The sequence below is a fragment of the Dipteris shenzhenensis genome, chromosome 10 (genome assembly GCF_047967505.1).
Source record: "Dipteris shenzhenensis isolate YYH24624 ecotype China chromosome 10, Dip_SZ_1.0, whole genome shotgun sequence".
Classification (NCBI taxonomy): Eukaryota; Viridiplantae; Streptophyta; class Polypodiopsida; order Gleicheniales; family Dipteridaceae; genus Dipteris; species Dipteris shenzhenensis.
The window spans coordinates 942,890-955,517 of NC_141605.1; the positions used below are offsets into that span (position 1 = coordinate 942,890).

Consider the following 12,628-nt stretch of genomic DNA (forward strand, 5'->3'; position numbering starts at 1 on the left):
CTTTCGGGCCTGATCCCGCTGCTGCAGCAAAGAGCGCCTCTCCTCAACCTGTAGAGGTGTGAGATCCTCATCCATAGAGATCGCTGGCTGATCTCGAAGGACTGACCTGTGTCGTAGAGCTGAAAGTCGTGCCTGAGTGTCATGAAATCGTATGATTAGGGGTTGCTCTCGGTTGGGATCTCTCCCCACCCACCATGCCCTCTCTATCCTGTGCTCAGCCACACCCAGGGTAGCGGTCATGAACGCAGTCGCATCTACCATCGGTGTAGCCTCAGTGCGTGGGATCCCGCATACTCTGTTGAGAGCCTTACTGGCTCTCTGCTGCTGCTCCATGAGGGTAGCCGAAACGGTGACCCTTGCGGGTTCCTGTTTGGCCACGTCAACCCATCTGGAAGTCTCCTCAATAGCAGATTGCATGCTCGCAATCTGTGTCTCGACCACCGGGGTACTCCCTGGGACAGTGTGTATGGCTGTGACCTCCTGTCGGAGCTGCATGATATCCTGTCTGAGTCCCTGAATAAGATCCGCCTGCTCCCGAATGGCCCTAGCCTGATCTCCGTGAGTAGGGTCTCACGGGCCTTTGGTGTGTCAGTCCACCCATGTCCATGCTGAAACTGTGGTGACTGTGGCATGAAAGAGTGGGACTGAGTCCGAAAATTGGACGGTGGCTGAGTGAGGAACAGAGATGACAGTCGAATGGGTGAGGCAGTCCCAATGGGGTGTGGGAGGATGGGCTGACTGAGAGGGAGAGGGGAGAGGGGAGCGTAATGCGGCACAGTGTATGACACCTCGGAAGTAGGTGTCAAAAGCTGTGTGAGAGCTGTAACAGGAGAAGAGGGAAAGGGAACAACAACCGGCGCCATGGGCATGAGTATGTCACTGATCGTAGATGTAGATGGAGCTGAGACTGGAACTAGAGCTAGGCCTGAAGCGGGGACTGAAGTCGAAGTTCCTTCCAAAGGACATGGTCTCCTCGATTGTTGAGAAAACCAACCTTACATCCCCGAATCAAAAGAATGATCCATTGAGCTTTGGAGGGGGAGAAAAGATTCCGAAACTGAAATACAAGTCCCATTCACTCTCGTTTCATTTTACCAAGCTCAGAAAATCACTAAGCAGGTGGCAGCCATCAGAAGATAAGGATCTTATTCTTTGGGACCTCTCATGCAAAGGGTTTATCTATAGCTTCAACATGCAAGCTTATATAAAGATGCACGTGCAAGAGGTGCTTGGCTTGTTCTAGCAGGAGAGCAATTGGTGCAAAGCATGGATAGAGGTCATGAAAATAACCAAGTTTTTGCAGCCCATGGATGTGGGAAGGGCAAATATAAACATTTCAAAAAAAAAAAATCTACTCATAACTCTCATGTAGTGAGAGATTGTGGGTGTGACAATGCAAATGGCTGCTCATGGTTGAGACAATGGAACAAACACTATAAAAAGGACAAGTGTTGCTATAGTGGAAAACTGGGGCATTATGAGAATGAATTCAGGAGAAAGAGTTAGATCAAGGTCAAGGACAGCAAGCACATGCAATTCAAGACACTTGGCATAGATGCAAATCAGTCAAGCAATATCGAACTACCCAAGTACGTGTTTTGAACATCTCTTTACAGCAGAAGTTATTGAGCATGACATACCTTTGCGCAGGTAGCCAGCCTTATGTAATGAGCAGCCAGCTTATGATGAATATGCACCTCAGAATGTTGACATTTACAAGATATGGTAGATGTTTTTCTAGATGACTCTATTCTATGCTGTGATTTTATGAACAGCCGTGCATTTCTTGTGATGTTTCAATAACGAGAAGCTAGAAGACTTGCAGGTCTGTGATTGTGGTGGTGACTAAAATTGTCAAAGCTTCTGATGAAATGAAGCCTAGGCATGTCGATCTCAGGGTAGCAGATGATAGTGGCTTACTCTCTGACACCACCAATAGGTTCAAGCGTGAGAAAGCACATGATGGTGTGGTAGTTATTGCCAACGCTTACAAGCTGGATATAAGTTGGATAACGCTTGGATGCAGTGGATGTACAAAAGAAAGTCAAAGCAATTGGATCCATGGAGTGTACTCCCAAGAAGAGGGGCTAGCACAAGTTGCAAAGTTAACCAGTGTAATAATGGTGCTATCCATAGCAGCACACTTCTCATGGCCCGTGTGGTAGATCATGTCAAATCAGCCTTCTTATACGGAGACTTGGATGAGGAGGTGTATATGCAGAAGCCATTTGGCTTTGTGCAGAAGAAACAAGAGCAGAAGGTTTGCAAGCTTATCGTCACTTTATGGACTCAAGCAGGCATCCAGGTTGAGGTCCACCAGGAGAGTGGCCTATTTTCAGGCACTTGACATGAAAACAGCCAAATCTTGAGAAGAGCCTCTATTACTTCCAATACACTGTAAGCAATGCCTCAAAGATTATTGGTTGTGAAGACATACATCTGCCTCACGGGTAAACTCTCTTGATCCATCCTTGTTAAGCCTAAGCTGACCAAGAGTCTTATTTCAGTGGGTCAGCTAGATGATGCTGGTTTTCACACCACTTTTGGCTTTCAAACTTGGAAAATTCAGAAGGGCTCTATGCTTTTGGCCAGGGGTGCCAAGTGTGGGACTTTGTATCCCTTACATGTATCAGGGGTATTTGATCATGTTGTTGCAATAACCGAGCAGCCAAGCACTTCTTTGTGGCATTGCAGGTTGGGGCACATGAGCCAGAATGGAATGAAACTCTTATGCCGTTTGGGTTATGTACCGCATTTGAGTTTCTCTGATTTTGAATTTTGTGAGCACTGTCTCTATGGGAAGCAGACTAAATCAGCCCATAAAAGAAGGGGAAAGAAAGAGTTTGAAAAGCTTGATTTGGTGCATTCAGATGTATGCGGTCCCATGCCTACACGTACATAACATACTAAGACTCACCGCAAAGTCAGTCTGAGGTGTCTGGTAGAGTAATGGGCTGGAAAACCCATGGATGTTAGAAAAAGCAGCATCAGGCTTGTATGGCATGTTGATAATTTAATATCAGGTGGAGGGTGATCCGGTAAATAGTAGTGAAACGACTCGTAACTTCATTGATATGAAGTTCACTGCATGCACAAGCTTCCAACATTCTGTCACTGGATGTGACTATCTATGGGTATCAAAGATAATCACTGTGCTGTAGATGGTGTAACCATGCTAAAGACACAACCATACTGAAGATGGTATAATTATAAATGTACTGGAGATTGTAGAATAAATCCATCTTGAAGATGGGAAAATGAGACCATACTGTAGATGGGAAGGTCATGGTGAAGATGACATTTCCATACAAAAGATGGCATGGCCGTACTGAAGTATACTGAGATAGCATAGCCATGATACGTGGTAACTACTGAACTGATGATTTATACGTAGAATTTGGTATAGAAGACCATTGGTCAATGTTTGAAGTCATGTAACAAGAACTCACACATGATGGTTAGTAAACATATGCGCAAAAGAAATAATTGAATCAAATCCAAATGAATATGCATAAAATGATCCATAAATGTGATCCAAGATAAGGTAGGTCTGTTATGGAACCACTTGATAGAGGGGCTCAGGTTTTCCTGAACTTCTTTTCCATTGCTATGCGAATTTAGTCTAAGCATAATTTTCTTGCCGATCCTCTAGAAGTTGTCTTCTAAAGCAGTATGTCAATGGTTTTCTGTGGATTATGTGGGTTGATAACTGTGCCTCTGTGCTGCTTCTATAGCGAGATGTTCATAAGCTTGCTCATGTTAGGGTGGATCTAAAATCTTAATGGCAAGTGTCGTGATCTGTGTATCTTACAACATAAGCACTGATGTCAAGACACTCCTTGCACGTTTTTCTTTTATACCACCAATGCTGAGATTCTAAATGACTAACTTGAGATAAACATGGATCCTACTTTTGGCAGGCTTGAATGTCATATTATTTCTTTGCTTTCTAAGGCGCCATTTGGGGAAAACCCTTTTGTTCCCAACTTGTTTCTTTAAAGCTAAGACTTCTACCAAATGAGAGGCTTGCTGAAGCATTTGAGTTGGGCATAAGCCAACCTTCCCTCTTGCTTGCGATTTTACTGACTCAGCACCCTTGTTGTTATTGTGTAGGTCCTAGCTCATATGTAAAGCATACCTCTGTGCTTTCACAATTTAAAATGATGACCTTTTTTTGTGACTGTGGCCTTGATCATATTGATATTGCTTGTCACCTTTCAAAATAAAATCCCCTTGATTATGATGAACGAAACTGATGTTGACTTGTTTTGTGCTGCTTGGGGGCTCCAGATATTTGGAACTATTGGGCGGTATGGAACGGAAGGATCTTTAATATGGGCTATGGATCATACTAGAACGGCAATGGGCAAGCGTATACTGAGAAAGTGGCTTTTAAGGCCGCTTTTGAACAAAGATGCGATTCACACACGTCTTGACGTTGTAGAGGTAGTATATGCTGAACTACTGCCCCTTGACAATTCTTTATCTTTTTTGTTCATGAAAGGGGGAAATTAAGTTTATGATCCATGTTTCATGGGTTGCTTATAGCAAATCATGGAGGACTAGATAGATATTTATACCAAAAGTGCTAGAGCTTTTCTTCTTCTTTGAAGACACAAGAACTTGTGTCTATGCCTGGCCTCCCCTTGTGAGAGCTGCTGAGCCTTTCATGTAACTTGAAACTGAGCTTCTGTATTGAAGGTTGCATCTTAAGAGTGATGGTTCTGAATGTACTGATATAATTGCTATAGCTTGGCTGTCACTTTCTATATGGAAATATGATAAATCCTCTGCAAATGCTGGATACACCATTTGATTATTGAGCCTGAAAGATCGGAGTTTCCTCATCCTTTCAGGCATGTCTTTGAATGGACGAAACCAAAAGAAGATGCTCTGATTTCCTTATACACGGTTAACCCATCCGTAGTCGTGTTGTCAAACCTTGCAAAAATCGTACAATTGGGATTCAGAACAGGGAAGGCTGTTTCTTGTATGTCATAAATTTACTAACAGTATCTGAAGAAAATAAAGTGGGCAGCCCTTGAATGACCAAAGACACTTGTCAGACGAAGGAGCGAATTAGCAATTCTTTGCCATGACAGAGATAGGGATGCAATCATTTAGTTGACTGAATCAACTGCAATATAGTTGAGACATCAAGTCTTCATTCTCTATCCAAAGGTTGGATTATTCATTGTTGAGCTTGACTGTGTATACAGGCATAGGACCGTAGTAAACTCCAGTGATTCTTTTGTTGCCTGGGCATTCTATGCATGATTTGCATTACTGTTTTTCAAGCCTCACCGTTCCTTTTCATAAGGGAGCAATGCACAATATAGCCTATCGTAAATATATATGTACATATATCATGCCTCAGAGCTGTGGTGGTGTCTTCTTCCCTGGGATGAGGTGGAGCTAGAAATACTCGGACGTGTACCAGACGTCAGTGTGGTCGATTGAGCTCCACGCTTGAGTTTGTTCTCGCACTAGATAAATAACAGGTTGAACCCGTTGCCAGGTTCAGGACTGGCAGCTGGAATCTGTTTTTTGACCTACTTCTACCACCATCCCAAACTGCAGGTGCCCCATAAGAATATATAGTATTAGCATGCTTAGCTTAGCCATATGCGAGTTACCAAGGTCACCATTTGGCTCCAAGGAATGATTTCATCAATACAGCTTCTATCCTTGCAGAGTTAGCTCCATAGTTTTTTCCATACGTTACCATACGCATACGTCATACGAGTAGGGAAGTATGATTGGAGTAGTGTTCAGCCTCCAGGGCTGAAACATATGGGCTGAAACATACGTGACCCTAATTTTACTCAAAAACATTTATAAAAATATACATTGTACACATTACATTGACATAGAGCTACAAACTTTCAAATTGAAACTTCAGACTTCAAACTTGTATTAATATTAAAGTCATGATTCATGAAAGTTCAAAGAGTCCAGCCTCGGCTCTTCAGAGACCAGAGTTATCTGGAATCTGGATTCTGATACATAGTGTCAATGATAGATCAATACTACACCAAACATCATGATCAAAGGTAGTAGGTAGTAGAAACTTGGAAGTAGGTACTACACCAAAACATCATAGAAGAAAAGGCTGCCACAGCCCGGAAATAAAGCAGAAAATTGAAATGCATCACAATTTACAACCGATGAGGCTCAAGCCTCAAGCTGTAGCCTGCATCCTCATCCTCATTCTCTTGCTCATCCTCATCCTCATCATCATCTGCATCAGTGCCCTCCTCCTCCTCCTTGAGACCATTCTTGAGGCCAACCACAGCCAAAGTCGGCCAACAGTGTACGCGGTACGGATCAGCAATGTACGGATTAGAATAGTGCTTAAAACTGTGTTTTCCAAGGTTTTGGACAGGCACAAAATCGACCCCCACCCCAAACAAAACAACCCCACACACACACACACACAACAAAAAAACCAAACCACACCCAAAAAACACACCCCCACAAAAACAAAACCCCCCCAAAAAAAAACTCGTACGGAAAGCTGTACGGAAGGCCGGACGTACGGAAAAACCATCCGTACACGTACGGATGCAACTATGGTTAGCTCTGGGGGAGATTAGTAAGGATGGGGCTAAAAAGGCTACAGTGGGGTGTGCTATTATGCCCAACCCTATTTTCAGGGTAGACACGTTTTCTACGTGACATCTTGACTCCTAATCTACACTCAGATCTCCTGCTCCCATTCCCCCTTTTCTTTCTTGCACTTTTCTCTTGCTAGTCCCTCCGCTCAACCTCTCCTGCTAGCCCCTCCGCTCACCCTCTCTTTCTCTCTGTCCGTACCTCCATACAGCCTCAGAACTAGCTTTTCGTCTGTACATCCCCCTCCGTTCGTACCGTACAGCCCGTCCGTACCTCCTATCTCCATCCTTCGTCGTCCGTACCACCTCCGTACCTTCTCCCATCAACACTTCTCCATACCTACCGTCCGTACCTAGTCTAGTCCTAGTCCTAGTCCTCCCTAACCTCGAGTTAGGCTAAACCCCCAAACCAACCCGGGGGTTAGGTTAAGCCAGGGGGTTCAACATACAACCAATTATGGATTGGCCTACCCTCTCCTCCAAGTCCCCCTCAACTCCCTCAACTCCTTCAACATCCATCAGGACTCGGTACTCTACAGTTGCAGCCATTACACCCTCTCCATATGCACGGAATTACCAATAAGAAGGCTCAAAATGACCCATCCTCGGGCAACAGCATCAGAGTTTTAATCTGCAGCAAGCAATGACAGAAAGTCTCCCGTAGCTCTTCGTCCGTAGAGCCTCTCCCGTACCATAGCTGTACCTCTGCACAACCTCTCCCGTACCACAGTTGTACAACCTCTCCATCCGTCCGTCCGTACAACCTTTCCCATCCGTACTTCCGTACCACGATCCACAACCGTACCTCCGTCCTTCGTCATCCATACCACCTCTGTACCTCCCCCCGTCAACACCTCTCCATCTGTCCATACCTACAGTCTGTACCTAGTCTAGTCCTAGTCCTCCCTAACCCCGAGTGCGGCTAAACCCCCAACCCAACCCGGGGGTTAGGTTAAGCCGGGGGTTCATCATACAGCCAACTATGGACTGGTCTACCCTCTCCTCCAAGTCCCCCTCAACTCCCTCAACTCCTTCAACATCCATCATGACTCGGTACTCTACAATTGCAGCCATGACACCCTCTCCATATGCACGGAATTACCAACAAGAAGGCTCAAAACGACCCCTCCTCGGGCAACAGGATCAGATTTTTTATCTGCAGCAGGCGTGAGAGAGCTACGATTGGAGCTGGTAGAAGTAAAGGCCCAACTTCACATCTTGGAAGGACCTAGTAAGTAGGCAGTAATTGATGAGGTTGTAAAATCTTGTAAGGATTGCCCCCCTACCCCGCAGATAGTCTCTACAGTCAAAGATCTTGTTCACACTTAAGTACAAACTTCTAAGAAGGAAGTGAGTGTGCAAGTCAACAACAAAGCAAGTAAGTTTGATATCCAAGCAGAGATTAAAGAACACAAAGCTAGATGTGATAATGCGCTGAAGATTAGAATAGGAGGCAGAGAGACGCAAATTTTATGGAGCACGTACAAAGGAGCAAGAGGTAGAGGAAGCTAAGACTCTCTAGGGACACGCAGCCCATGGGACCCAAACAATGCTTAAAATAATGTTCTGGAACTGTAGGGGTTTCCCATGGCATAAAGGCTCTGGTCTCAATGATGTGTTAGATGATGCAGAGATAGTTTTTTTAGTAGAAACATGGGAAAGAGACGTGCAAAGATTACCAGCAGTTCAAGGATACATGGTACATTCACTATGGCAAACACGAGCAGGCACTCGTGGGCAAGGAGGGATTGCATGCATGTACAAGGAATGTTTACAAGACATTGTTAGTTTATGCAAGGATGATCCTTACAAAAGATACATATGGATAAAGATAGAGATGAAGCCAATGCCATTATACATTGTGGGATGCTACATCCCACATCGGGAATCCCCATACTATCGACGATATGGTAAAGATGCCTCAGACCCATTTGGAGATCTATGCTCAGATGTGGCCCACTTCAGCTCCAAGGGACGAGTAATAATAATGGGAGACATGAATGCACGAATTGGAAATGCCCAAATTCAGTCATTGACAGGACATGAATACAATAAAGAGGAAGAGATTGAAATAGACACTAGTTGGCATCAATGCTCTCAAGATAAGGAGACTAATGCACATGGGGAAGCACTTATGAGTCTGATCAATGGCCTTCAAATGATTGTGTTAAATGGAACATCCTTATTTCCATGTACAAAGGTCCCGACCTGTTTCCCAGCTAGTCGAGGACAAAGTGTGGTGGACTATGTTCTAGTTTCCAGAGATACAATACATCTAGTAGCATGTTACAAGATAGGCTCAAAAATGCCTGAATCGGATCATACCCCTCTCTACATCGAGATGCACATACCCCATTTGGCAGAAGTTAAAACAGCCACAGCAGAAAACTGGTCCCTCCGCATGGACACAGGCAAAAGGGAATATTATGAAGAGGCTGTAGATACATTGCTCAAGAACACATGCATGCTAGATTGGAATAGAATGAGGGAAGCATTATTCTCTACTGCACAAACAGTTTTGGGGCAGAGAAAAAATAAGAGAACATGTACAAAAGGGCTACCATGTAATCGGTGGCTCGATAAAGAATGTAAGAGCACCAGACTGAAGATAAAACATATGCCAAATGGGAGTGAACGTAGAGAAGCTGAAAGGCTCTTTCATGCCCTTAACCGGAGGAAGAGAAGGAAATACTTGGTGGATAAAGAATGGGAAGATGCCATAGAGTTTGCAAAGAACTCGAAAGGCACTTGGAGGAAAACAAAGGGAAGAAAAAAGGATGTTCTGGGAGATTTTACAGCAGAGGAAATGCTTCAATATGTGAAGCAATTATACATGCACCCAAATGCCCCACCTATGGTTGTTGAGAGGTTCTTCTACAACGGTCTAGACATTTTCACTATAGATGCTGTAAATGAAGGTCTTAAAAAAATGGCCAATGGGAAAGCACCAGACACTCTACATTTTCATACTAAGATGATCAAGTGGACAAAGGATTATACAAGAGGGTGCTTAGCCCACTTGCTTAATGATGCAATTAAACATGGTTTCCCACCAGACTGGCAAGATAATTGGATAAAACCCTTCTTTAAAGGGGGAGATCGCAGTCAGCTCACCAATTACAGGACTATCATGGTAGGATCCATTATGGCAAAGCTCTTCAGCACAATTATCGAAAATGAGCTGAGTCTATGGGCCGAGCTGAATAGAAAAAGAGCCATTGGACAGGCAGGCTTCAGGAAGAACCACAATACAGCTAATCATTTGATTACTTTGAGGGTACTAATGGAAGAAAGCAGGCTAAGAGGACAGCCCCTTTTTTGCTGCTTTATTGATTTTACAAAAGCATTTGACACTGTCCCCAGGAACCATTTGTGGGAAAGATTGGTGCATTTAGAAGTGACTGATCATCTGAGAATGGCAATCTTCAGAATGTATGAGAAAGTAGCATGCCAACTAAAAGGGAATAATGGGCTGTCAGCCACATTTTATAGTAACATGGGAGTCAAACAAGGCTGCCCATTATCCCCAACATTGTTTGGTCTATGCACAGACAAGCTGGAAGAGTTAATTCATATGATGCTACAGGGAGAGCAGCCAACGAGTCCCGAGATATGTGGATATACCATTCTACTATTGCTTTATGCAGATGATGTGGTCTTCTTCTCTTACACAGCAGAGAATATGCAGCGGATGATGCACACCCTCCATCAATTTTGCATGGAGCCACTTGGTCTAACAGTTAATGTCAATAAGACCAAAATGATGGTAATAAAGACAATACAGCCAGCCAACATCCCAAGCATTATGTATGATAAGAAGGAAATCGAGAGGGTGCAAACTTTCAAATACTTGGGGATAGATGTACCATCTAACCATAGATGGGGAGATTGTGTTCAGAGGAGGATTGATGCAGGATGGGGTAAGTACTACCGCTTTGAAAATGACTGCAGAAACAATGACACCACGAGATGGGATATTAGGCGTGTGCTATTTGATGCGTATGTCATTCGAACAGTGCTTTACGGTGTGGAGGTATGGGGAGGCAGCATTTCAGCATCAAAATGGAATGACATTGAGAAATTGCAGAAGTCATTTCTCAAAAGGCATTTAGGAATTAAGTCCACCACACCATGCTCAATCATGCTTCTTGAAACTGGTTGCAGACCCATTGAGCTGAGAGCACTGGAAAGAGTCTTCAAATATATAAAGAGGATTCAAGATATGCAAGCACATAGGCTACCAAAGAGAGCATGGGAGGCAAGCAAGAGACCTCAAAAAACAAACAAGAGCAAGATGCTATCTGGATGGGGGTATGACATTAAAGGCTGGTTCCAAAGATAGATGCAATGCCAAGGGAAGAGGAGAAAAGGACATTTTCTACAGCCCTTTTAGAAGCACTACACAGTAAATGGCAATCAGCGAAGAAAAGGACCAAATATGAATATTATTGTGAGAATATCAACCCCAACTATTGGACCACATACTCTTAGAAAGAGAACAAAGCACACAAATATATATGCACACCTATCTCTCAGGGCAAGAAGAAGCATGGCAATCATCCGAACTCCATCACACTCCCTAGAAGTGGAGAAAAAAGCATGGGAAGGAGTATCAAGGGAACAAAGACTCTGCCAGCTATGCAACTTAGATGAAGTGGAAAATGAGGCACATGTTCTTTTGACATGTCCGCAATATGAGCATCTAAGAGAAGATTTCAGCAATGTCACGCAGCATCACAACAGTTTGGAGAGCTTGCTTTCCCATCCTCACCTCGCAGCCTTGGGCAATTACATTACCAAGGTCCTTGCATACCGTGACCAATCTATTACACAGGTAGCAACATGCTAGCTGTCCACTCCACCCTTCTTCAAAGAAGGAGACTTTTTATAACATTCCATTGGGTCCCATGGGTCGATTTCAGGCCCCCAGAGGACGATAATAATAGTTTCTTTCTTTCTTTCTTTCTTTCTTTCTCTGTGAACATAACCCAGCGGGTTCAGAGATCGAGGAGACCACGTCCCGCTCCGGCACCACAGCATGACACAGCCCGATACACACAAATCCGAGACATTTTCACTGCTCATAGGCCAGCCACCATGGTGCCAGGCTTTGGCTTCTGAGCTTGAGTCTCAAAGATCAGCATGTTACAGGCCTCAAATGGTTGCTAGTTTCCAGGTTATATATCTGATTTTGCTCGAGCTATTGAGCCCTGTAGAGTTATCATGTTACCAATCTATCAGTTTTTCAGTTTATCAATTTAGTAGTCTTAGCACCCTTAGTGCCTCCTTTTTTCCAGCCCACCGAGGCTTGTATGAGATCATCCTTTTGGTGTTATTTGTACCTTGTCCCATAAGCCCGTGAGGTCTTCAGCGGACGTTAATACATCTCTCTCTCTCTCTCTCTCTCTCTCTCTCTCTCTCTCTCTCTCATCGCGCATTGGGAGCGCTCGCCATCTCCCGCTTTTCAATGTTGCCGGTTTCCCGTAATTAAACATGGCCGACACCGTCGAGCATGTTACAGAAGCAGCAACAGCAGCAACATCAATGGCCGCCACGACCGATATGCTGCACTATAGTAGAAGAGGACTTGCATCTTCTTCAAAGGACAGCGCAGTGCCCGCACTTGCCGCACTCCCAGTCGCAGGTACACCGGTTTCAGCTCCACTATCTCATCTTCCGCCCAGCGCAGTGCCCGCACTTGCCGCACTCCCAGTTGCAGGTACACCGGTTTCAGCTCCATTATCTCATCTTCCGCCCATAGCTACTTTGTACCCGCAGTTTTTTTCACCCCTCCCCTCTCAGGTTCCTTCTTCTCCTACCCCTTCTCCACCCTTTTTGCTCTCCCTCTCACAGCCCTCTGTCACCTCTTCCCCTTTGTTGCCTATTTTACCTACTTTGCCAGAGGCTCCCTCCTCCTCATCCTCTCTACAGACTTTACCCATCCCCTCCTCTCCATCCCCGTTACCCGCTTTCTCTCCCCCTTTCCAGCCTTCTCCTTCATCCCCGCTACCCAC

At 44.6% G+C, this 12,628-nt stretch overlaps 1 protein-coding gene across 2 annotated transcripts in view; it reads left to right on the forward strand.

Annotated features, from left to right (window-relative positions):
- Positions 1-12,628, forward strand: part of DPD1 (Polynucleotidyl transferase, ribonuclease H-like superfamily protein) — a 247,130-nt gene that overhangs the window by 156,991 nt on the left and 77,511 nt on the right. For both annotated transcript variants that reach the window (XM_087380227.1, XM_087380228.1), the window contains one exon: positions 4,291-4,446. In XM_087380227.1, coding sequence (XP_087236353.1) covers positions 4,291-4,446 — 156 coding nt within the window. The remainder of the gene's footprint in view (positions 1-4,290; positions 4,447-12,628) is intronic.